The sequence below is a fragment of the Protomyctophum bolini genome (genome assembly GCF_963924005.1).
Source record: "Protomyctophum bolini genome assembly, chromosome: 15".
NCBI classification, from domain to species: Eukaryota; Metazoa; Chordata; class Actinopteri; order Myctophiformes; family Myctophidae; genus Protomyctophum; species Protomyctophum bolini.
Window position 1 is genome coordinate 6,322,622 of NC_137876.1, and position 26,939 is coordinate 6,349,560.

Below are 26,939 nucleotides of genomic sequence, written 5' to 3' on the forward strand. Positions count from 1 at the left end.
AAACACAACTTCCTGTGGACACACTTCAAAATAAATGAGCACAGTTTTTCGAATTCAATTCAAAGGAGATGCAAAGGAAACAGAGGAAAAGCAGCGCCCTCCGCCTTTCCTTTGGATTTGCGTGAGTCAGGCAGTCAGCAGTCTGTCCTGAGAGACTCTTTGAAATAAAGCTTATTGAAACAAATATGGGAAAATATATTAGTAATGTTTTGAAAGCATGAAGCAACCCATTTCCGAAGGAGCTGTATATGAAGTTGAATTGACTTACATTGACCGTGTTGTTTATCAACAATCAGTACAGGCCAGGAGTAGCGCCTGTGTATTACACATTTGTGTGTGGATAAAATAGATGGTAAATCCTGTGCATTCGATACTACATCGGGTGCTAATTTAATTAGACACCAAGCAATGCAAATATTAAATTAACGTGTGAGAAAGACGAGTAATTTAGCACTGTATCCTCAGCCGTTTTCATATTCCAAATAGTGTGTGCTGCCCTCTCCCGGCGTGTAATATACTTGTTTTTGTTTTTTCTTCTGTTGACCCGGAAATAAATCATTCTTTCCGATAAACACGTGTTAGAGGTAAGCAAATCCAAAACACATTTCAGCAAAGAGCACTGTTTAATATAGAAATATAAAGAGTTAACGGCGTATGTTTTTGGTCTTACAGTTATGTAAATAGGCTATAGTGTGAATTGTAACATTTAAAAGTTCCTTTTATAGGTGTACTGTGTTGTTTGGTCTGGTACGTGTCGTGTAACATGCAAGTTTATCATTTTGCTAGCTTAGCCAAATCAACGATGTGTAGGCTATATTACAAAGTTTAGATGAAGAAAATACCAGCACTCATTGTATGTCCCTTTGCATCACTGTAGTCTGAACGGCTCATTATTAGTGCATTATAATAGTATAGTGCACAGCAATTTGCAAGTGTATCTGGATGATTTCCGGAAAGCCCTGTATCGGTAGAGAATGTCAACATAGGCTAGCTGGCGGATATTGGATAAAGGGATAATTGCACGATGTTTACTGAGGAAGGAGCCAAAATACTGTTTTGATTGATAGAATGGTAGAATGAGTACATTTCATATGAAAGCATTGATTGATTGATTGAAGTATAACAGTTTGCAGAATGACAGTACATTTCAAGCCCAACTCAATACAACAACTGTTAACTGTGAGTCGACGACACCATAAAGCATTACACTTGTTTACAAGAGGGTCCACCGTTTTCAATTCATCATAACATTTAGAGACTGTAACGAAGACTCACTTCCATTCATATTATCGTATCTGGGAGAGTTGCTCATTAGATCTAGTCTCCATACATGGGGATATTCGACTAGCACGTTGGATTATATGTCTAGTATGACAATCCCTATATTTGGACCGGGTCGACCTAGTGCTGATATTAGATCGATGTGGAAGAACCATAGAACCCATATGTATAGATCTTATTGGCTCAGTCATCGTGACAAAGCATAGTTGGATAATATTTAATAGAGGTCTTCTCAGAGCTTAGAAGGCAAAGCATCCTGGTTTAAGTTCTAGTTGGACACCACTGCGGCGGGCTCTAACCTAAGCAACCAGCAACAGAGCTTTGAGCTATTTTATAGAGACATACTCTATCTTTCTGCACTTCTATATAGCCAAAACAGGAAATTATCATAAAGGAGGTAAAAAGGGGGGAAATACATACAGTGAGGGAAAAAGGTGCAGGATTCAGATTTTACGTGGGCCAGTTTCGAATTGCAGCTGTCCGTAGGTGCCCTTTGAGAGCGGTTTTGTAGGAGTCACTAAGACTTGTTTACATCAGCTAGGTTCCTCCATTTTCAATTCATCAGAACATTTAAAGACGTACAAATATACCGGTACTGCGGTACACACAGGAAAAACAGGAAACTCGACTTTGCATCCTCCTGGAGCTCTATTATTTCAACTTTCAGATCAGTGTCAGACTCCTGGACCTTCACAATGTGACAGCTGCTCAATCCATCCTTCTTTTACTTTACCTTCCATGTATACCCTCTCTGTTTTATTTGTATTCATCATTATCTGTTGTATCAAACAAACCTAGTGCTAAAGACATTTAGTATTAGTAGCAATTCTTCCTTCTCTCACAGGGACTTTTTTGAGGGGCACTAGCCCCTCCTATGTCCAGCTTTGGGGGTTTGTGTAAACAAAACATTGAAGACAAAAGTGTGTAAACACAAACATTGAAGCTAAAAGTGAGGATGCAAATTGTGATTGGCTAGAATGAGATGATGCATGATGACGTAAGATGATAAGAGCACTTCACACGGGTGTCATTTTTTGTTAACTGTTTGCAATATACCAAGAAAAGGGGAAATCTGTCATTTGACAAACATACACGCATTACATTTGGATAAAATTGCATACTTCATTTTCCTGCCTAGAACCATGGGGAAGTCCAGGAATTCCAACAACCACAAGACCAATTTCCAGGGTAAGAAATGGAAGACAAAGCACAGGGTGAAGGACATAGATCAGATCCACCATGATATGAAGCCTGAGATGGCAAAGAAGCTGCTCAACCAGGAGGAAGACTTTGATGTGACAGGATGTGCCCAGCACTACTGTTTACATTGCGCGTAAGTGGTTTCCTTATTCAAACACATTAACCCTGCCATCCCTATTTAGTATTTTGGGCATATATTTGCAATGCTCTGGAAGCCTTTCAACTGTTAAATATAAAATGTCTTTGATAAATTAGAGAGCTTTCTGAATATACTATCTGCACCAAAGAGCACCTCTATTCCAACCATTTCTTTATGATCAGCACTTTATTTGGGTTACACAAGAAACAACAACACCAACAGAATACAAGTATGCATGGACATGATGTATGAGCACAGAAACATACTATAAAACATGGATAGACAAGATAATTTAAAAAAAAGAAAAAGTTTACACGACCAACGACGCAGCATCATCAACCGTATCATATGTATGTTAAAAACAATGAACAATCAAAAGGGAATGCCTGGCAAAGAACACATGGCCTGCAACATGACTGAGGAACATGTTCCACTTCGGCTGCACCATCATATTTATCTAGATTATTCATCTTAAAAGATAACTTCATTCCAACCATTACTTGACAGCCCTTGACATGCAGCAGCCCTTTCACTTTTCATGGGTTAAAATATGTTGTAGCGTAGATGTTGGCAAACAAACAAGCAGGGTGTGCCTGCCAAAGCATACATATGAAAGAAGAGGCCACACAGTGGCTTGTATAAACGGTAGCCATGATGCAGAAGATTATGTTTATTTATAAAGAAACCAATGTTTTGACCTGCCAGGAGGTCTTCTTCAGGGAATGTGGCATACATACTTTAAATGTTAAAATTTTGTTTTTTCTGTCCTGCAGGAAATACTTTTCTGACATGAGAACCTTGAAAGAGCACTTTAAAACGAAAGCGCACAAAAGACGGTAATATACCCTATTAATTTACTATTACAATTCTTGATTGAAGGCATAGTAGTATAATATAATTCTAAGAAGACTAACTGAGGAGTCATAAGATTGTCATAACTCACTCTTTTGCACCATTCAGACTCAAAGATCTCAGAGACGAACCGTATTCCCATGCAGAGGCGGATCGAGCAGCAGGTATGGGTTCCTACATCAAACCCAAAGTTGGGCCCAAAGTGAAGACACAGTCTGTGGAAGAGGACATGGCTTAAGAACAAACGACATCAACGAATGGACTGATTTACTCAATCACAGATTAATAAATTGGAATATCATATGCCACCAATGGAGTGGAGTGTGGAGATGGGTGGCCTGGCTGATGCTTCATTTAATGCTTTCTGTGACAGATATGTCTTTTCTCCTTCAGTTATGTTATGCCTTGGGCTCCCATCCAGAACCAAGAAAAACCTTGTCTTGATTTGGTTATTGCAACATTGTACACGTGTTTAAATATGACCTGTTCTGACCAATTCTACACATGATAATAAACTAAAATAAGATATTGAGTATTGAGGGGAATTTATTTTGATGATGATTATTATTGTATACTTTTCATTAGAATGTTAATCATAAAACCATTTAAATATCTATCTGAAGAAAATCGCTGAATTCTACTTGTACATTGGCTAAAATTGAGGCATGATTTGGGTGGGGGGGGAGATTTCCGGAATAACTATAATTATGGTTGATGACTAACCAAACTCACATTCCTGCCATGTATACACTGGCCCTTTAAGAGGGGTTACATGTCTCCCGGGTTGCAGCAGTTTGGTTTGGTTCCCCTGGATGTGTGTGGTTACATCTACAGGCTAGCTGTCAGACAAGCGCCTTGGGAAAGGGCGTTTGGTTCAGTTCAGATTCAGACGACGTGTAGAATAAATGATGAGACTTTAGCCATCGTTAACGTTATTACGCAAGGAAGAAGCAATTCGCGGTCCGCCGACGCTACGGTTAGCCCAATTGGACGTTCTTCGGCTATACCATGTCTTCTTCTAAATAGCTGGGTAGGATGGCCGCGGACGTGGACAAGAGGATCCCCCAGGAGTTGGCCGAAAATGTTACTCCACCAGAGGACCAGCACGGTGCTGGCGATGGGGTACCTTCAGACAGAAGCGCAAGTAGATCGTGGACCAGACTCATTTGGACTCTGATGGTGGTCGCTGTTGTCCCCATCCTAGCTTTTGGGATCAAGTATTACCAAGACACGCTGCTCCTTAAACGCCAGGTGAGATCACATCTCTTGTTTATTATAGTAAAGGTCGAGAAAGGATCCTTATCATCATTTATTCCTTTTCTGATTACTGTACCACTACTATACCTACCTAAACATAGGGCTGGCTATAGTGTTTTGTCTCTTGGGTAACTTTTTAAGGAAGGATGAGAGACCCGCACTTGGGCAACTTAAAATGTGCATCATGACCATTTGTAGAGATAAATGTAGCCTATTTATATCCTTTTTTGCTTTGATATGCGATAGATAATACTGTATACATCTACTTTGCCACGTATTGTCAGTAGTGGAACAAACGGCTGGGTTTTTCTATTAGGGGGCTGGAAGTCTGGCAGACTGGCACAGCTGTTGGAGTCGTCAGCCATCCAACAGTGTGCCTACAAAAGTTACACTGAAGTTCAAAATGTACCTCCCCCTGCCCTCCATTGTACAAGCTACAACGGGCACGCAGTCTGCGCTGGGACAGGGTGGTCTCATAATAAAACAGTATGTCTAGACGGCTAGGCCTACTTGGTGGTTGGTACTGTAGTAGTAGACCAGTGATTCTCAAATCTTCTAATTCAAGGACCCACAGTTTTATATTAGGGGTGGGCTGCGGCCAACTGATGGAGAGAGCTACTGTATTTACCCACGGGGGGCACATTGCGTACATGCGTATTGCGTACCAATAACCTACCTACTCTCAGTCAGTCACCAGTAAACCACTCAAATAGTCCAGGATAGTAGGCCTACCAAATCAAATGTATGAATAAAGGGATATTAACAATCATGATTATTCAGTGTAAAATTTGTATTTAGTAACTATATGAACAAATACATTGGACATAAAAATACAATAGGCTACCATTACTTGCATGTTTGGAATTGGAACAGCTGAAATCCATATCATTTTTCGGATATTGACGTGCAGGCCACATTAAGTGTGGGGCCATGAGGCCTTTTGCCCATATGCATTATGATTAGAGTGATTAGATTAGACTAATGATACATTATAATCCATATCAAACTGGGGATCCAGAGTAACTGTACAAATGGAGATCAAATGTTACAAATTGTAGACTCATTACAGACCCATAAGGGTTCATTTGGTTCCCAACTATCAATCACTATTTTATCTGCCCCCCCCTGGAACTGCAGTAGGGCCTCAAGCTTCTGTGCCAAAAGTTTGAGCAGGACTGGTACCATGTTATTTCTCGGGTCTAGATTTGTCAGTCAAACTGTCACAATTATTCAATAAGCCCTCGAATTCTGTGGCACATTATTGCCTCTTATTTATTGTATTTCGTCAGGAACCAAAAAAATTGTGTTGATTATGCAACAATAATATGGCTATTTTGCTCTTGTTTAACATGACACATGCTATTGAAATTCTGTGGAGCATGTGTAATGACTCCAAGTACGGACAATCCTTTTCTGTGTCTTCCTCCAATAGGAAGACGGAGTCAAGGCCCTGGGTGCAGAGGGGCTCTTTCTGTTCGCATCCTTGGACACAGACCATGACCTGTTTCTCAGCCCTGAGGAGTTTAAACCCATTGCTGAGAAACTCACAGGTTTGCCACAGTCATTGTGTGTGTGTGTGTGTGTGTGTGTGTGTGTGTGTGTGTGTGTGTGTGTGTGTGTGATTAAATCCAATCTTTCTAAAGTACACTCTGACTAGCCATCTACTCTGATATTGATCAGCGTTTTTGTTTTTCTTTGCTGGGGACCCCCAGAAATGCTTTGGCCATGTCTCGTGACCCCTGACGCTCCCCCCTCCCCGCCCCCAATACAAATTGACCGCTACATTAACCTTAATAATAGAGAAAATACATCATAAATAAATACTGAAACCAGATATAATCATTAAGGAAAGTTTATGCATGTACTATGTGTACTATGTAAACTCTTAATTTACATTTTCCAGCCATTCAGTTGCAAAAAAGTCTTAGTCTGGGGACCCCCCCAAACTAATTTGGCGACGCACTGAGGGATCGTGACCCCCATGTTGAGAACGTCTGCTTTACCTGACTGTCTGCAGGGCTCGCAGCTCCAGTAGAGTTTGAAGAGGAAGAAAGCCATGACCCTAATGGAGAGACTCTGACACTGGAGGCTAAAATGGAACCTCTGCTTCTAGACACCATGACCAAAAGCAAAGATGGGTTCCTTGGGGTAAGACGAGAAACTAACCTGACTAACCAGGCAGGCTTATACATATGGAATCCCATCATGTAACTGTAAAAATAGACCACTCTCAGAGTTAAATGAATGTGGAGGATGTTATTTTGTAGCTACAGTATGCGGCAAATCACAGTCAAGGGCAAAGCTGAGACCTCAGACCAGACACCAAAAAAAAGCCCTCAAACTCATACTCTACTCAACAATAAAATGTCTTTTGCGTTTTGCCATGTTAAATGAATAAAAGGTACTTTAAAAGTTGGCTTTGCATGTTTGTTAACCATGGCCTTGAGCAGTTTTCCACCCGCCAAAATGTGATCACAGAATAGAAATATTTAACTTTAATAAATGTTGTAATGGAAGTCAGTGGAGCTCGGATCGTGCTGAAACCTTGCCCAAATATGGAGTTATTAGACCCTGTCTTACTAAATGTATTTCATAATTTCTTCTAAACTATTGGTTATAGTAATATATAAGTGATTCCTGGCTTCTGTCTCTCCCAGGTTGCCCATAGCTCTCTGAGTGGACTGCGGTCATGGAAGACCCCAGCCGTGCCTTCCTCCATCTTCTCTGCCAGCCAATTCAGGGCCTTCTTGCCCCCAAAGAACAAGGTCAATGTGGGAGACACCTGGTGGGTGATTGCTAGTGAGCTCAATATCTTCACCGGGTACTTGCCTAACAACCGTTACCATCCTCCCACACCGAAGGGCAAAGAGGTATTTTTGCATTGCATAATACAGTATAATACTTGGCCAGAACAATGAGAACATGGTGATACATTATCTGAATGTCTACATATATAAGTTAATCTATTCTCCCCCTACCTGTCCAGGTTCTTATCCATACCTTGCTGAGTATGTTCCACCCTCGGCCTTTCATCAAGTCACGCTTTGCTCCTCAGGGCACAGTGGCCTGCATTCGTGCCAGCAATGACTTTTACTATGACATTGTGTTCAGGTGAGGAGCAATGCCATATCTACCAGTATACTGCGTCACAATGATGTCGCCGCTAGCCCCCCAAAAACTGATCTTCTACTTAAAAGATCTGAGGTCTTCACCCACCGATAATGTCTGGAGACTTCTAAATGAACGTTAGTTGCTAGAACAGCTGAGCCGCTAACAAACCTACACCCACTGCTTTGGAAACCAATCCAGTCACCACCCCTTCAAGAGTTTGGATTGGTTCTGCAGTGTAGTTTAAAAAAAAATCTCCAAGCAATGCATAGAGACTGGCTTGTGTGTCTACTGGTTAGAAGTTTTCAGCTGGTTAGCCTGAAGATTGGTTCTTGTTGGCAAGCGACACTGTTGTGTCGTATAAAATTTCAGGAGACTGTAGTGATTTCTTCACAGACTTGACTATACAGTGTAATACCATTGTAGCATAAATCTGTTTTGACTTGACAGTGGAATGAGAAGTGCATTTATTGTATTACACCTCGATATTATAGATGAATTCCGTCATGGGATATTCTTGTTACTGGCTAACGGAGGCCTATTTTCTTAACGATACTGCTTTCACATTCCACAGGATTCATGCAGAATTCCAGCTGAACGATGTTCCAGATTTTCCCTTCTGGTTCACCCCAGGCCAGTTCACTGGGAACGTCGTCCTGTCCAGAGATGCATCCCATGTCCGTCACTTCCACCTCTATGTCCCCAATGACAGGTTAGTCTTGTCAGTATGCTGTTTTACACAAGATGAACACTCATAGAACCGTGGTTCCCAAAGTGGGGTCCCAGCAGGACCACTAGGGGTCTGAGAGAGTCCCAGGGGGAACCCCAGCAAAATGAGTAACAGTTTACACGTTAACCCAAATGTATTCATTGGCTATGTGAAATTTCCCTACAAGTTAACAAGTTAACATACAGCTTGTAGTTTGGCTATTTTGGAAACGGTAATATTATATTTTAAAAATCTCTTATGGTGATCCCCGGTAAATATCTGTTCAAATTGACATGAAAACTTTTGAGAACCACTAACATAGAAGCAGACACCCACCCCTCTAATTCAAGTGCAATGTCCTCTGGTCTCCCAGGTCTTTGAATGTGGATATGGAGTGGCTATACGGGGCCAGTGAGAGTAGCAACATGGAGGTGGACATTGGTTACCTACCACAGGTAAAAGCTGCAATGGCCACACACTGTCGCTTTGCAAAGTTTCTTTTGTTAACCCTGTTTTTAACCTTCTATGATAGATTTTATGTTTTTAACCATGTAGCACTCTGGGATTCCTTGAAAAGTGCAATTCATTATTAATATCATTATTACATTTCGGCTTTCTGATGAATGGCTGGTGCTTGTGTATAACAGCGTTTTATCCTGTGGTGTGACATCCGCCATGCTTAACCACTTTAAACCTGGCGTCTTTATTTTGGGTATCACAATGCATTGCATTCATTGCAACACGGTGTGTGCTTGTGCTTGTAGATCAGCTACTTTTGTGCGACACTGACATACAATCAATTATAATATAGGACTTAAGGTGTGTGTGTGTGTGTGTGTGTGTGTGTGTGTGTGTGTGTGTGTGTGTGTGTGTGTGTGTGTGTGTTCTCTCATAGTTGGAGCTACAGTCCACTGGTCCATCCACTCCCACATTCATCCAGGATGAGCAGGGTAACATCATCGACAGCCGGGGCGAAGGGAGCGAGCCCATCCAATTTATCTTTGAGGACATCCACTGGACCTCAGAGATCAGCCACAAGGAGGCTGTTAGACATATGGAGGTCACATTCTACCCCTTTAAGAAGGTATTTTTCTGTGCCACATATGTGGTCTGGTTTGAATTGTTTATTGTCTTTATATCTACAGCCACTCTGTTTCACTGTTGTATGTATGGCTGTGTACACTTACAGTGCAAAACCTTGTCATTGTGTTTGCCTCATAGGTGCCTTACCTACCTTTTTATGAAGTCTTTAATCAAGCACAAGCGGAAAGTAAGCTAGTGCACTCCATTCTCCTTTGGGGTGCATTAGATGATCAGTCCTGTTGAGGTGAGATAATTACAGTAATATTTTAAAATACTTGAAATATACTCCGTTTTAACTTTTCATTTATTGACATTTTAAAGGTTTACGTTTGGCATGTTATGTTTATTTCAGATTGCTAGTGTAGAGAGACAAGAAACCAAGGGCAGAGACCAGATGGGGGTCAGATTAGAACCCGGGTCAGATTAGAACTCAGGTCCTCATGCTCACTAGGAGCATAATGGTATTTACTAACTGGCGGAGTCACAAGGCACATGTCACAAGGCACATATATTTCTAAGCCTTATATACTGACAACAAAAAAATAAGTTTTAAGCAAATAATATTGGACCAGATAGTGAGAAAAGGTCATTGTGGTCAGAGCTAATTTATACTTAGTATAAAGGAATAACTTTAATGATAATTTATATACAGCATCTTTCTAAACATAAGTCACAAAGTTAAAACAAAATTAAAACAAATCAAGGAAAACAACAAAACATGCAACATAGAAGATTTCACCGCTACAATTGATACAAAGTTCAACAAGGAAAGAGGGGGAATGTTTTTCTGAACAAATTAGGAAGGGATTTAAAGGATGTGATGGTATCCACTTGTCGAATACTCGGGTAAATTAGACATAAAAGAACAAAGCTAAAACACTGATAGGACTGGTGTGTGTGGGTGTGTGTGTGTGTGTGGGGGGGGGGGGGGCATCATTGTAATTTTGTCTTGCCTCACAAATTTGTTTGCCATGGATACTCTTTTTATTTGAATTACTTTTTGTGCCTGACCTTTTCTTCCCTGTCCTCCCTCCTTATTCCCTGTAGGTTCGGGGCGAACTCTCCGGGAGACAGTCCTGGAAAGTTCGCCCATTCTGGCCTTGCTCAACCAGAGCTTCATTAGCAGCTGGTCCCTGGTCAAAGAGCTAGAGGACATGCAGGTGAGAAAACAGCCATACCACCCATGGGCCATGACCAATTTTAATTTTCTTCTTTTAAACAAAATGTCAGAAGGGTTTTATCTAAAACAAACAAAAAGTCACATTCTCAATTTCCTATTACTGTTCTGATTCATCAGGCTGATGGGAAAAATCCTCTGCTGAGCGAAAAGGCCCGTCTACATCTGGAGAAGTACAACTTCCCAGTAGAAATGATGGTGGCACTGCCCAATGGCACTATTGTAAGTATTGTAGTTCAATCCTCTATTTTCCAGAAATATCCCAAGAATAGCTAAAGATTTAATATATCTACTAAATATCTACTAAGCCATGAAAAATGTCCTCCATAATCCATCGCTTAATCAAAAAAGTAATCTATAGAATAATCGTTAAAGTTAATACAATAATCGAATGTTGCAGTCCAACTTTTATATAATTTCTATCTGTGATTCTAATGATTTTTAGGTCCACCACATCAATGCAAATTATTTCCTCGACCAGACGGCCATGAAGCCAGAAGAGGAAGGAGCCACATTTAGTTTCTCGGCTGGGTTTGAGGACCCCTCCACTGCAACATACATCACCTTCCTCAAGGAAGGCTTGGAGAAAGCTAAGGAGTACCTAGCACATTAATGTGTGTTTGTGTCATTGTTTATAGGAGGAAAAAAGGAGGAAATTATCAAATATTACAAACAATCTCCAGTTTTGTGGAAGGGATATATTTCCTATAGTTTTGGCAGCTGAAAAACTTGTTTTGCCATCTTCCTATCCTGTTCTTCTTTTTCTTAATATTTATTCAGGCCTTTTCACTTTTCACTCAGTATTCAGTTTGCATAACAGTGCAAGCAAGAGTTAAAATCAGTTAAAAAATTATGTTTTGTAAAATACTTGTTGTCACTTGTCAGACACTACAGTATATTTTGACTAAATACAAAGTCCATGCACACTAAATAGTAACAAAGCTTGATATATTTCAACTATGGTGTCGCTGCTTGTACTGTAGCCAAGCACAGCGTTATAGTTGGTTAACCATTAGGACTGATGTTTGCCAAGTAATTCTTGAACTGGTGTTTTTCCCATATGATGCAAGCTTGCAACATAATATTCCACATTTATTTTTGTATATCTCAATGATGTGTGTGTGTTTAGAGACTGAACTACCGCCAGCGTGTGTTTCTGATTTTTGCTGCTAGTCATATTATAATCCCAGGGACAGGGAGGGTCCAGTTGTTGCCTGCCATTGAGCTGAAGTAGTTTGTGAAGGCCTTGCCTTAAAGCTTTCTGTGGGCTGGGCAAGGCCTGATGTCATTGCTGAGGCCTCTGGAGGGAACATCTCTACCCCAGGACAGCAAAAGCAGAAGGGAAACGAGACTGGATAGTGCTGGCACATAAAAGGTGTAATAATGTTTTTTTATATATATATATACTTTTGTAGATTTTCCAATGTGGGATAATAGCCCACATGTCATACACGATGTGACCCACACCAAAGACACATGTACATATACAGACAGTAGACTAGATGCTGAGCAAAATAATATTCAGCAGAAATACTTGTACATTGTGTAAGTTGTACACAAGGATATTTTCATGTAACATAATAGATTTGAATGTCCCCGTTTCCTCTCTGATTTGTTTATAGGCCAAAATGGCTAATGACTAATTATTTACGATGATAGTTGTTTCTTCCTATACGTGTAAAGAGTAACTAGTAGAATTTGTGATGAAGGACACTTATTACATTTCAGTCAGTAAATTTGGAATTAATGGGAACTTCAGTTTTAATGTTACCTCTGAAACGCCTTAAGACCATTCTTGTTCTTGGTCTTTGGAATTTGTGTTTTTTTAGTTTTCCTTTTTTTTTTTTTTTTTTTTACAGCTTATGTGGAAAATAACTTTATGAAATAAAACTGTCACAACAAATGGCAAAAACTATTCAAGGAAACATGCCGGGCATATCACAAGTACTGTAAGTGACAATATTCCAATGGTCATTGTTTGTGCTAATTTTATTATTTCATCTACAGTATTATACAATATGAGAACGTCTGAGAGGATCAGTGAGTGCATCTCATAGTCGAGTGTTGCTGAATGACTGGATTGCATTAAATTCTTGTAAAGTGTATCTGTTCCACAGTGGGTTTTAAAAGCATGGGATTGATGTGAGAACCCATGCTTTTTATCAACATTGGATAAAGTGTTCAAACTAAAACAAAAAGTGCAGTATAGGGATATAATAAATATAAATGCCTCAGAAAGTCCAAATGTCCTTTAAGTGGGTTATTGCCTTCAATGTTGATCGAGTTGCTGCAAAAAGGCTCATGAAGGTGTGTTTGTGGACTTCTGGGCCATATACAGGTACGTACATGCACATACTGTAGGCTTTCAGAATGGTAGGAATGAACCATCCATGCATGTTGTTTTTATCTTGTACCTTGCATATATATACTGTAGTTGTGTGATGTAGGTGATATACAATACCAATAAAGAAATAGTTTGTAAGTTTACATACCTACTACATTAAGGAATAAGGAGACATGGGTCAAATTGCTTTCAAAAGTAGCATTCCTGTGCAAATTACAAACCCTCTTCTTCAGCTCCCTCTCCGTTCAAAAATGAGCATTCAAAGAATTGGTTTCAGATTCAGTTCAGCACTCCTCCGTTTGGCTGCCATACCCACAGGATTCAGGAATGAGCCTGCCATGTAATTATTCATGACTATAGAACCCATTCAGGGAGACCAAGTTCAGAAAAGTTCAATATGGTTAAAAGCCATAATGACTGGATCAAATAAGCACATCCAACAGTTGATATTTGAAAGTTGCTGTCACCATCTAATGATCCTTTGTATATGTGGGTGTTCTGTTCACTGATGAATGCTGTCTTGCTGAAGTCTGCCAGAAGACTGAGGTGAGGAGAAGGTCAAAGCTCAGCGGTCTCCTCAGCTGAATGTCCACACCTCCATATCCATGACCCTGAAGTCGTCGGTTTCAGAGAGGCTGCAGTTATTGAAAGTATAACAGGGGCTACTCCGCCCCAAATATAGTGTCTCGTCCAGCCACAGACCAAAATGGCCACTGAGGAGAAACAGCCAGAGAAAGGGAAATGGAGGGAACACACAAGGATAAGGAGAAGGTATATTTTATGTTAGTTTAATATTGATTTTCCATTTAGTAGACATCCATAATCAAAATACTGAATTTACCATGCAATACAAGGTGTTACATCAGGCTTTGCCAGAAGAATTGATCGAATCGATCAGAAAATGCATTACCTGCCACCACCAACGGCAAAGGAGTCTAGATCTCCCTTGATGAAAAAGGAGTTCTCCCCAGTCCACCGAAAGCACTGCAAATAGGGACAGCAGAGATAGTCAATATATAACTAAGTCCTGTAAATGTACAAGAAAGCTCAGGTTAACCATCTATAATTAATGTAACACTAGACCTTTTTACAATAATGGACGCCTATTTCTAAAAGACATTGGATGAGCAATGAAGTAGTCGGTGTGTAAAGTTGTGATACAACTGATTTTAGAATTTAAAGTGAATTGAAAACAGTTGATCAAAATACAATGTGTATTGGTTAATTATCTAATATGTGCAGTGTGCACTCTCAGAAGAGCTAAGCAATGAAGACTGTGTCTTGAACCTTGAAGCGGGGATGCAACATGAAGAGGAAGGTCTCCCCTGTGCCATAGAACGTCTCACTAATTCTCAGGGGATGGGAGAGGAAACTTCCAAACACCTGCAACAATAAACTGTTTTAATTAAATGAATTTACTTTAAGTCTTTAAGTGAAAATTAAGACCAGTTAACACAACAATACATTTTTTTGTTTTCTTTTTTTTTACCTGATCAAGTGCATCCCTGATAACAATGAGTGCAGGAGACTCAGTGTTGCTGAGTTTTCTGTAGAGGGTCTTGAGGCTGGAACCGTGGCAGGACGTGCTGTATGACAGATGCCAGGTATGGCCTATTGTCCTGGGGGGCAGTTCTGCACATAGCTGGGTGGGTAGAGGACAGGGCGTGAGGCGGAGAATACAAAGGATGCAACTACAGAAAACAAGGTGATTTAAGTAGGTTAATTAAGAGGTTTATTGTCGGTATCAGACGAGTACTATCTCGGTTAAAATGTGCTAGACGGAATAGTGGAATTGCTGTGACTCACCTCTCTAATAAGTGATGCATCTAAAATGCGGCTCTGAGCAACAATTTCACTCAGTCCCTCTGGGTCTTTGTCAATGACCACTGGTTTGACCACACTCTCCTCCACTGACACCATCTGAAACAGAAACAGAAAGAAAAATCGAAAAACAAGACTTTTACAAGAGCTTGAAAACACATTTTATTTTGCACACTATAGATATTTCAACAACTGGACCATCAGGATTCTACACTCTACAGTACTACATTCTAAGACTAAATAAATCGACAATTTCAATAAATAAAAACTAGACTAAAATGTTAAGCGTAAAATCAGCCATTACGGCGGCATCGAGGCCCGCCAAAATACATTTTAGTTGACTAAATCAACCGTAGATTTAGTCGACTAAAATCTCATGACATTTAGTTGACTAAAACCATTCCAGGGGACTAAAATGTGACTGAAACTAAATGAAAACTATTCAAAAGACTAAAATCAAATTTTGCTGCCAAAAACAACAATGCGCAGCACCAATCTTTTTTTTAAAGACATACGTATATACACAAGCTGACATTCAGTACTTCTGGTGTTCTCAGACGAGTACTCACTCAGTAAGTTAGTCCTAAATCACAGCAGGAACAGAATTCATGCGCTTACCTCCCACTCGTCCCCTGAACACCAGTGGCTCTGGAAAACCTCTTCCTCCTTGTCTGCCTCTTCCTCTCTGTCTTCAATCACTACAAACTCCTCTTCGTCACCATCACCACCTGCCCCCTCTCCCTCTAGGATACATACGTCTGGCCGACAGTGGGCTAGGTAGGCGTACAGCTCGTCTGAGCTAAAGAGTGAAGGCAACAAACAGTGCATACCGTTACATTTAGAATCAGAATCACAAGATCTGGATTTTTTTTAAGGAACTCCGCCTCCAGTGCTTTCCCTGATACAGTTACGGGCTGCGAATTCTTGGCACAGAGAAATTGTTGAAATGACAAACAGGTCCTATAGTTATGTCAACATGATGAGACATTGGGCAATGCACAAGATGACACTGCCTGGTTATGGCTATGGCAATACTAGCACATTAATGTTCAGTGACGTCTGTTCATGACGTCAATTGTTCAAAGATATGTTTTTATTGAGTTATCCGATTCCTACAGTTCACATTTTTAAGATACAACAGATGGATTGGATTCAGTCAAAAGTATTTTTTTATAGGATAAACCTTAACATGCACAATCTTAGGTGTGAGCAATAGTGACTGTTATACAGTGATTTAAAAAGTGCTTTAAAGAGTGTTACAGGACTGCACATCCAAAACAAAGAACCAAGTAAAACCAAATTCACTTTAACCCTGAATCTGGATATTGACAAGAAAATAATAAAATAAAACTTGTGCACCTAGCACTTAACAAATCAGTAATATAACACAGATACAGTTCCCCCATTAATGTAGGTTACTTATATTAGCTCTTAAAAAACCAAATGCTACACAGTCTGAATCAACAGAATGTTTTGCTGTTACTGTACCTTTCTTTTGAGACGGCTAACCAGGAGTCCCTTCTGGGTAGGGTTTTGGCTGTTCCCAACCGAAGGCCTGCAATCGTTTTTTTCTTCCCTGCAGCCTGGTGGACCCGCATCCGGATAAACATCAGATCCCCAGGACAACATGAAGGTAGTCTTTGGGGCACTGAAAGACAAGATTAAAGGTCAATGTCTTGTGACAACATGTCCCGCAACAGAAATGCTGTATTTACAAATGGAAAATAGGTCAAAGCAACTAGCTGCCGTCAACCTCAGATGTGATGTAAGGTGACCAAATAATACCGAAAAGGTCTCTTTGTATTTAAATTTGTGTTGAGTACGCTTTCAGAGAACCTAATTTTCTGCATCACATGATCATGTGTAGGAGTTGGAGAGCTATCTTTATACCTATGTGATGTGTATAGCAGTACTGCTGGAATAAAAAAAGGGGGGGTTTGATTTATTGTCAAACTAAAAGCCTTCTGATAGAATTCAAATATCTTATATAAATACCAGTATTGATTTAGCCTCAGGCATGACCACAGCAAGTGGTCATGGTATGCAGGAGAAACTATTGCATTAAACATGCATCGCTATGTTGGAGTAAAGCTTTGCATACAATGCATTCATGTAGCATACTAACATACAGTAAGTCCCTGCATCACATATACAGTAGGAGGCAATTTATTTTGAATGGAATTACAGACAAAACTGTTCAGTATAGATTTGACAATTATTCCCACCTGCAGTCTGATCTTTCACATAGGAACCCTTCTCTCTTTTGTCGGTGTGCAACAGCTCCATTTTGACTTTACTGCCCACATCTTGGCCTCCACAGCAGAGGGAGGCGGCACCGCTGAGAACAGCCACCCCCAGTGTTCCTGCAGACTGTGCTCCTTCGTCCTCCGGTGGGCCGCCGTCCAGCTGGCTCTCGGTCTCGGCCATATCTCTGGTCTCAGCTGTCCCCTCCTCAGAAACCTCTCTGCTCAGACTCAGAGCCGGGGTGGACTGCACTTTTGACATAGCTGCAGACACCAGGGCTGGGACTGCCTCTGCTTCGTGGTTCGAAGAGCTACCCTGGAGGCACTCAGCTTTGGACTTCTGGACACTTTTTGGTCCTTTCCACCTGGAAATAGAGAAGAATGCACTTGACTTACAATGTCAGTCTTATCATGGTCTACCGAAACCACAATATTTACGCTAGGCCATAGGCCTACATCCCCATTGACAGAGACAATTCTCATTTCTGTGTATTTTGGCGGTTCATGGTTTTCCTACAATTATCATAATACATTTTGCAGGTAAGCAACATCATAGCACACCTACAGTATATGTCTGCTGTCAGGAAGAAACCACCTAACTCCAAAATGTCCATGTTTCAGGAAATTCAAAATATAAAACTTTCAGGAAATTAAGAAAAACATATATTTTGAAAACAAAGCAATACTGTCTCATCAAAGTTGGTGGTCAATTACTTGAGAGATGTGGTGGAGTTAGTTGCGTTAGTAGTTCAATATTTTCAAAACAACACACAGACGTAAAGGGTGTTCAACAGCACTGATTTATGCAAATCAATCAAAAATCTAAAAAATGTAGTTAGTTAGGTGGTTTCCTCTCGACAGCAACGATATGGTCCATGGCTATTATTACATCAACCACCACTGAGGGTTGTGGCTATAAAACATCCCAGGTGGCATCACTGTGTTGTGCGTGCGTGCGTGCGTGTACTGTAGTGTACATGTGTATGTATGCATGAATATTCCAAACTGCAATTCCATGCTAACCTGAGCTGGGAAGGGTTGAAGTGAACATGTGTTATATCTGAAAAGAAGGTGACAGATGCCAGACAGTCGATTGAACATGACATGAGGTACTCCTCACATCCATGCTCCATAACCAGAGGATGTGTCTTACACGGATCAAAGAAGATCTTATTGGACGTCACCAGCAAGACACCAGAGACCACACCCTGAGAGAGAGAGAGAGAGAGAGAGAGAGAGAGAGAGAGAGAGAGAGAGGATGAGAATGACAGAATGTTATATCTTGTTAGCCTGCAAATGAAAACTACTACAATAACACACATTTAGTTTGAGTTTCATTCTTTCATTTCCGTCAGTGGCTTTATAAGACAACAATCCATTAAGGTTTATATTTCCCCATTTAAAAATGTGTTACTTAACTTAGTTGGTCTTCAAACTCACCTTGCGGTCAGTGATATAGCGACAGAACAGTTTGAGGTACGGCATGACCGTCGGTCCCTCCCCTTCGGTGCACTCTGGTGGAAGAGCCAATAGGCACGTATGTCCATCAGGCATTGGTACTGCCTCCACATCCTGTCAGAAACACAATAAATGTGTATTATTGTAGCATATTTATGAAGTAAAAAGTGCTTGGTTTCACATAGAACCGAACGTGATCATTTGATTGATATTTATACATACAGTATAGCAATGCTACTGCAGGCAAATGTCTGATTTTGCGTGTCTTTAGTTCATCAGCAATTAGTTAACCCTGAAACTGTAAGCCTAGAAAGGCACAGAGCAGTTGCAAAGTAATACAGTTCTTTCTTTTTTTTAAACCAAAACATTTATGAATGCATGAATCATAATAGATGTCGTAATAGCTGTTTTTGCTTTTCCATCCCTAAAATGTTTATATCAGCCCTTTCCACACCACATTGGATGTTTTTTTAAGATATCTTTGGGCCTTTTTGCCTTTATTGATAGATCACAGTAGATTGACTGGATTACCAGCCTCAGACCTCTAGGCCGCTCGTACAGTATACAGATTTCTAGTCTTGAAGCCTAGTGTCAGTATATTCTGGGCAATAACATAATAGGTGAACATGAAAGAAATAGGCAAACAGTTGGCGAAAATAGCAGATTTACAAGCTCAAAACGTGTCAAAGCATTATGGGCTTGCAGATCTGCTTCAGTTAAGAGATGTTGGTGTAGATGGAAAAAGGAGGGGGCCTGTTACGGACCGCTGTCCTTATGATTAGTATTGTTATTATTGTGTTTAGTTAATTTGGGAATAATTGTGATGAGTTGGAAATGTTGGTGGCCTGTGTTATATTGTTTCCCTTTTGTGTTCTCTAAGGTCATGAATGGAGGTGAATGGAGAATGTAGAGAATGGGTGTGGTGCTGATGACTTGACTGGTCAATTGAAAGCGGGTGGCTGCAATCATGACAGGTCCTACCTGGACCTGCCCCTTATTCCTCATTGGTTCCCAGCAGCTGGGTAATGGCCCTGCTGTCTATAAATGTGCTCAGTCTGTCCTGACTGCTGTGAGGACGACAGCTAATTCTGCAGCGGAGACCCCATCCCTCTTGTCCTCTATTCTGTTTCTTAGTTAGTCTGTCTTCAGTTCCTTTGAGTAAGTTCTATTTTGTTATCCCAGTTTCATGTCAGTTATGAGTTCTTAAGTAACCTTTAGTATTTGCTCTTATTTTTGATCGTCAGTTATTTATTGTACTTTCGTATTTCCCATGTAATGTGAAACCCTACTTTACCAACCCGTAGGGGTGTTTGATAGTTCTTTTGTTTGAATCCCATTTACTGTATTTTGTTAGTTAGTGTAGTGAGGTTAGTAACTGTATTTTTGTTTCCACTTTGTTAGGGACTTTAGTTAGGGGTAATTTTCTTTTCTTAGATAGTACGTTTTTCTTCAATGTAACAGACACCCTGAAGCCTTTATTTCTTTGAACCAACAGAGAATTGACACGTTTTTGTCTCTGTCAAAAGATAAAAAAGGAGAGTAATAAACTAATCTTCTTTTGTGAAAGCTGTCTCCTCATTATTATGTCACCTCCCCTTACCCTAGACAGGGGGTCGTAACAGGGCCGTTAGACCCATAGCCATGGGTACTTTGGTACTATAGTGCTTAAAGGACAACCAAGGTTCTTGTTTTAGGTTATTAGAGAAAGTAAAAGATGAGTGTTATTTTTTTTTCATTTGCTGCTTTCTTTCATTTTAGGGATTTTAGCTGTTTTTGCTAGGGGGGCGGGGGCATTCGAGCATGGGGCTAAATATGTATTTCTTTACAAAATATTATGGCGATTTATTTTTTTATTATTTACTATCGTCCTAATAAACCCCAGGAAATTACATCTGGCCACAAAAGAATCACAGAATCTACTGAATGTGAAGGTAGCCTACTGGGGCTAAAAGGAAAGAAAGCAGCAAATAACACTCATCTTTTACTTTCTCTAATAACAACCTAAAACATGAACCTTGGTTGAAAAAAACTAAAGTTGTCCTTTAAATGGTTAACAAGCTTGATGCATGTTTAAGTGTTTTCCCTACAGAAACACTATACAGTACATCTATTGTAATGCTGACTGTGACATTTTTAAAAGCAAATAGAAGCACCATGACAATTCAATCAATGAAAGCCATTAACCACTCAAGAGTAGTTTTTTCCACACCTACATTGATCCTAAATGCATTGAGAAATGCCACATTGTTTTGTTCAGCTACATGGGCTTATATTGAAGGCCAACCTAAAATAGGTAGCCTAACACAACATATCACAATGTTAAATAATAACTGTAACATATTTCAAACAAGGCAACCTAGAGGTTTTACCCCTAATCCAGTGCCCGAGGACCAGTTAGGTTTCTTGCTCGGGGAAACGTCAACAATGGCCAAAACAAAGGGCAAACAGGGGACCTTCTAATTCCCAAAGGGCAAACAGGGGACCTTCTAATTCCCAAAGGGCAAACAGGGGACCTTCTAATTCCCAAAGGGCAAACGGGGGACCTTCTAATTCCCAGACAGCCTCTTTACTCTTTCAGCTACTACTGTATGGCCACCTAATATTCCATTCAGTATAGCCCCGTCCCCCAAAAAAGGGGGAAGTTTGCTACTACTTAAACTTTACAGTTTCTATTGAGATGCAGAACTGCCTGATTCATTCCAATCTAAGGCAAGGCAAGGCAAGGCATATTTGTCACACAAAAGGTCATTACATAAGTCAAAGACAGGCATTTAAAGGCTTAAACATACAGAAAATATCATACAGTTGGATCAATGTATCCTTCTGATGAAGCTTTGTCTGTCTTCAACAGACACAAAACAACTGTCTCACTCACACACACACACACACACACACACACACACACACACACACACACACACACACAAACTGAAAGCTTGATTTTTACATTTTTGTAATGGCATGGAGAGCATACACGTTTTTAGCCTGGATTCCAAAGCTGCCTCACTATGTTTTGTTGTAACTCTGGGAACAGTTGACAGACCAGTCCCAGACGACGTGAGATGACTCAAGGATTCACAATATAAAAGCAAACTGCATAGTTCCCTAAACCAAGAGTGATTTAAAATCAATTCGGTCACTCATTGGAAACCAATGCAGACTAAGAATAAACTTATCTTACTTCTCTTCTTTACCAAAGATTGCTTGCAAGAAAACCAAGGTCAATTCTAACTTCTAAATTTCAGTTCATTTTAACAAATGCTTAGCACAAACTGGAATATACAGTATTACGTGCTGTGAAAAATTTTGCTTGTTGTGGGCTGTCCCTTCCCACTGAGCTGACCTTCTATTATTTATTACCATTGCCACTACATAACTTTCTTAAGTGAGAGCTTCTGCGTCTATGTAAATATGTTAGAAAACACTTTGCTTCTTACCAGTAGTTTGTCATATTCCGCATCTGGTGAGGGGGAGTGGGAACAGCCAGGATCAGCTACTACTAACTGTGGTTGTAGCCTCAGTTCAGGATCAGGATCAGGGTCTGGATTGAGTTCTGATAGAGATGAGCCTTGGCTGGTGAAGCTCTTGTTTTCTTTCGGGACACGTAGTTGCTTAAAAAAGGCAGCCATAACAAGAGAAGAATATAAGTCAGTCTCATGACTTAGTAGTAGTTCCTCTTTCCACTGACCTTCCTGCGTGCCTCGTCTGTTTGTTTTTGGTCCTGACACATAGGGGGTGGGGGGAGTGCTGCGTGCAAAACTTCTTAACCATCTGTCTACTACATAGTTAAAGTGACAGCAGACTTGGCAAAGGTCTTGTTTTGCACTTCAAATCCATTTTAGAAACATAAAAACCACACAAGATAAATATCTTTGAAAGATAGCACTAGTCCGCCATCTAAATGTATGCCTATCAGTAAGACGCCTGAGGGCGAGAAGAAACCTACCGCCCTGGGCACACAGTTCTCTGGGCGTGGCTGCACTAATAACTTTGGACAGGTATCAGTCAAAAGGGAGACTTCGAAGAGGAAGGATGGATGGGGAAGGATCAACATATGGAATGTCAGAACAGGTTAGTTCCATATATGTAGATCTAAGGGTTTGAGGTTTGAGGTGAGATGTAGAGTTGCTGGCAAATATTGATGACATCAGGGGTCTCCATATATGGGCTTAATATTGATGACGTCAAATCACGTGATGTCACGAGACATGACCATATATGGGGCGATTTCGTAACTGCGACCTGCAGTCGCAATACATTTGACAAGACTATTTCCACATATCATATTTTATGCATTTTAAGAGAATGTGCAGTGTGCACCTCAAGTGCACATACATACTACAAGTGTGTAGTATGTAATTACAAAAGCATCATCATCCTATAGTCGACCCACGTACCTGCCTGGGGATGAGGGTAGATGATAAGGTGGACACATGTGAAGACGGACTAGGATCTGGGTTCGTTTTGGTCTTATCTGCTAACGTGCTGTTGTTCTTCAAGTGGGAGCTGATGCTGAACACTGTGTCCGCAGGGACCGGGAGCCCCTTGGAGGAAAGCACACATGAATACAACACCAAAGTCCCAACACGCCTGTTCTGTTTTAGACAACAGACATGAATATAAAACCAAACTCCCCAATCTTCCCAAGAAGCATATCAATCATCAAATCTTTATAAGTTTTCTGTGTTCATATTGGTACAGCATATATAATATGTCTACTGTTATTTCCTAAAACACTGTTTAAAACCCTTTCTAAGACAATTTCCTTTAGTAGAGTAGACTAACCACAGAATTTCACAGAATTAGAAATATTTACATTATATATGGCGGGATACAGACAATGATGAATTACTGCTCTGTAGTTTAAGGAACACACACAACATAAATAGGATCAGTGAAAATAATGTCATTGTCATTCTTATTTTTTTACATTTACAATATTGACAAATCTTTCAAACAAACAAAAACTTGTCAATCAAACAAACCTAATAATAATGTATCTATAATCTGACCAAAGAGGAACTTCGCATTATGAGCACCACGGCAGCTTTCAATATCACTACAGTTATCAATGAAGACAGGACAATGATAATCAATGCTCTTCCTGATTCTGTTTAATCAATGCCGAAAACAACAGCATCAATTTTAAGTAATATGCTTAACAATACCTTAGAATACACATTCCACCCGGAGTACTTGTGGTAGAGATTCTGAAATAGACCTGCTTTACCCATGGTGAGGGAACTGCTACTGTATGTGGCCACTCAGACTCTGACACACAGTTTTTCCATGAACCTTGGACATTGTTTATCAGACTCGCCATAAATGACTTAAGATATTGGGTGTATCAGTGTTATGAGGCTGTTTGCTGCGCATGCCTGCAGATTGTTACGTATTCATTGCACGAACACACACACACACACACACACACACACACACACACACACACACACACACACACACACACACACACACACACACACACACACACACACACACACACACACACTCAATCATCTCAAGTAGCTGCACCTGCTCCTCTCTGGACTCAATAGATTACAGTTTAGACATTTAACAGATGCCCTCATCCAGATGAACACAGCATCGAATGATACCAAGCAAGGTTTTGACCTCTCTTTACAAGAAGACATTTTTGTTTTTTTACTAACCTCTCCGCTTGGTTTGTCATGTTGCTGTCCATTCTCGTACCCTGGCTTCACTGTGACATTATTCTGCTCCGATGGAATTCCTGAGAAGGCAAAGAACAGTGTGTCCTTTTCTCTCTCTAAACTCTCTCTCCAACTTGCTAATATTATATTAATGCTTGTTGTGTCCCCTGCAGTGCATCTACAGTGCGTATCCATTTACCTACAAATGCATAGGACTATTTATTATCCAGTAATAACATATCCCAAAGCCCTCTATATACATTCAGCCAGTTGTCTTTTCACTACTGTCAACAGCGGTACCACATGTCAATCATGATAAGCATGAAGCTGTGACAGTCATGTGCTCCGAGTGTCGTCATAGTGGGAATATATGGCGTGAGCAACTGAGCATGTGTGTGTGTGTGTGTGTGTGTGTGTGTGTGTGTGTGTGTGTGTGTGTGTGTGTGTGTGTGTGTGTGCGCGTGCGTGCGTGTTTGTGTGCGCATGTGGGTCTTTCCCCATGTTCATGCCATGTCAAACAAATGTTTTCCAATTAGTTGTTGGTGCATTGTAGTGTCATTATCAGTATATGTGAAGTCATGCACAGCAAGTCAATACCTGCCTTTGTCTGCATAATGTGATCACATATGAAAATTAATGAAGATAAGCAAATGCAAATTGGCCAGCTATAAATCAGCTATGATGTTCATCCCACTATAGCTACTTCATTGCTCTTCCTGGTGCAAATAATCCAGTTCTTGACCTAGTTAGAAACGTCAACACATTGCCTGAGTAGCCTATACCTTGGAGGTAGTATTGCCGCAGTTTAGGGTTTCTGATATGGGGGACACGGTTGAGAGTGCGACCTGCATTTGGGTGGTGGTGAATGGTGCAGTTGTCTGTGGCATCGTTGACAACTTGAACCTGCTTCTGTGTAGACCTGTGTGGGCCTTTGGTGAACTCTGGTGGCTGTTTGACCCCTGCAGGCAACTTGGAACCCAACCTAAGCAAAAAAGAGCAGGAGCAACTATAGGTAATGCATTTGTTCTTGTGTACATGCACACACAATATCCCTTCATTTCCATTTAAGAATTATTTGCAGATTTGGTAGGCTTATTATGGGCATATTATAAGAATAATGATAGCTAGGGCTGAGTTCACACTCTATACTTTATAAGAGAGTAGGAGTTGCTAGAGTCGTGACTATAGCAAAGCAATGGTGAAGTTATCGCCTACGTAATGCATTTGCTGGAGGGTCTGGGTCATCGCTGGAAGGACGTGTGGCTGCCGAAAACTTTTCTTTGGCTCTAACACAACACTCGTACTTTCACCATTTCAACGATAAGAGAGCGCGAGGGAGACTTACAGACAGTACTCAAAATATGACGTAGAGACAAAGCCAGCCAATATCCTGCAACAAGCAATTTTTTATTATCACAATAATCCACCTATAACATTGAGGCTGACCTGGTCTTGACATTGCCAAAGTAGCTGGTTCTGTTCTTCTCCCTCTGGAGTTTATGTTCCACAACGGCTCCAAGCACCTCAGGCCTCCTCACAGACTGAGCCATATTGTCTGTGCTAGTCTGAGTTGAGGTGAGCGGCAGTGATGAGGGGCTCAGCTATAGTATCAGCCTTCCACCTCCTCTTGATCTCCATGCCCAACATGCCTCAGCTAAAGCACCTGATGAAACTGAGAGACAGTGTAAAATAAAAGCGAGGGGAATTAAAAACACAGATTTGTTATGGGAGACAAAATCTCAACCAACAGCTGCCCACATGCCCAGCTCTTTAAGTAACATGATTTATTCACTTTCTTAACAAAATAATGTGCCTATAAATAGACCTACGTTTTTCCATTTCGTCAAATTGTTAATCCATTCCGTGCATACTGCATATAATCACTCTAATAGCATTCAATAAATATAATGTACAAAAATATGGCCTCCCTTTGTTGAACGAATGAAACTATGTATTACGTTATGTGCAATGCCACTGCTGCTGTTGCAGCAGTAGACAATTCCGGAACCTGTGATCTTGCAACAGCCAAAATGTATGCAACTTTAATACAGTTTTCCGCCAGAGTAAGATCTCTGGCAAGGACTGCAAAGACAGACCTACGTATAGCCTACATCTTTCTCTAGATCGTGCATGTAGACCTATACATATACACTACATGACTATACAATATAGAAGATAATTGTATCAAGTCGAGTGCTACGTTCCACCATATCGTGAAGTATATAACGTTAGCTTTGATAACATGGAAGGATGACATGCGACGCCTACCTGCATGTTTACAGAACAGCAGAAGAAATACAGCTAAGCTTCATTCTCAGGGCCATTAAGGCCAATATAAGAGATAAGAGAGCTTCTTCTGATAAGAACAACATTAGACAACAACATAGATGAAGAAGATTTTGAAACTGACCTCGGTTTGTTTGGGGATGGAGACGTATTGCTGCAACCATAATTAAGAACGCCTCATATTGCAGTGATATCACTGCAGACCACGGTCCGCCGTCAGTGACCAGTTCAGCATCCATGCTCCGCCCATTAATTAAAGGACCAGTGGTGGTGCTGTGGACAGTGATGGATTGTTTGTGGTCATGCAGAATG

At 40.5% G+C, this 26,939-nt stretch overlaps 3 protein-coding genes across 4 annotated transcripts; 2 read left to right on the forward strand and 1 right to left on the reverse strand.

Moving 5' to 3' along the window:
* The first annotated feature begins 506 nt into the window (after positions 1–506).
* znf593 (zinc finger protein 593) lies at positions 507–4,004 on the forward strand. The gene is made up of 4 exons (XM_080784839.1): positions 507–584; positions 2,420–2,614; positions 3,394–3,456; positions 3,581–4,004. The coding sequence occupies exons 2-4, from the start codon at positions 2,424–2,426 to the stop codon at positions 3,708–3,710; spliced, it is 384 nt and encodes a 127-aa protein (XP_080640965.1). The 5' UTR covers positions 507–584; positions 2,420–2,423; the 3' UTR covers positions 3,711–4,004.
* Positions 4,005–4,251: 247 nt separating this feature from the next.
* Positions 4,252–13,639, forward strand: selenon (selenoprotein N). The gene is made up of 12 exons (XM_080784817.1): positions 4,252–4,723; positions 6,162–6,279; positions 6,747–6,877; positions 7,387–7,599; positions 7,716–7,840; positions 8,412–8,549; positions 8,920–9,001; positions 9,442–9,630; positions 9,768–9,873; positions 10,677–10,789; positions 10,927–11,028; positions 11,252–13,639. Exons 1-12 carry the CDS (start codon positions 4,508–4,510, stop codon positions 11,417–11,419), a joined length of 1,701 nt encoding a protein of 566 aa, XP_080640943.1. The 5' UTR covers positions 4,252–4,507; the 3' UTR covers positions 11,420–13,639.
* On the reverse strand, positions 12,205–26,861 carry LOC308330115 (nuclear receptor coactivator 7). Of its 2 annotated transcripts, XM_080784812.1 has the most exons (16): positions 26,752–26,861; positions 25,788–26,013; positions 25,124–25,323; positions 24,342–24,421; positions 23,070–23,216; positions 22,110–22,283; positions 18,655–18,786; positions 18,238–18,422; positions 17,197–17,579; positions 16,460–16,619; positions 15,590–15,770; positions 14,957–15,070; positions 14,640–14,792; positions 14,438–14,533; positions 14,061–14,134; positions 12,205–13,863 (listed from the first exon to the last, which is right to left on the reverse strand). In XM_080784812.1, the coding sequence occupies exons 2-16, from the start codon at positions 25,889–25,891 to the stop codon at positions 13,728–13,730; spliced, it is 2,319 nt and encodes a 772-aa protein (XP_080640938.1). In that variant the 5' UTR covers positions 25,892–26,013; positions 26,752–26,861; the 3' UTR covers positions 12,205–13,727. The 2 variants fall into 2 exon arrangements, 1 of the variants encoding a protein (XP_080640938.1); XR_013965440.1 differs by lacking the exon at positions 12,205–13,863 and having other exon boundaries at positions 14,438–14,546.
* Between the last annotated feature and the right edge of the window lie 78 nt (positions 26,862–26,939).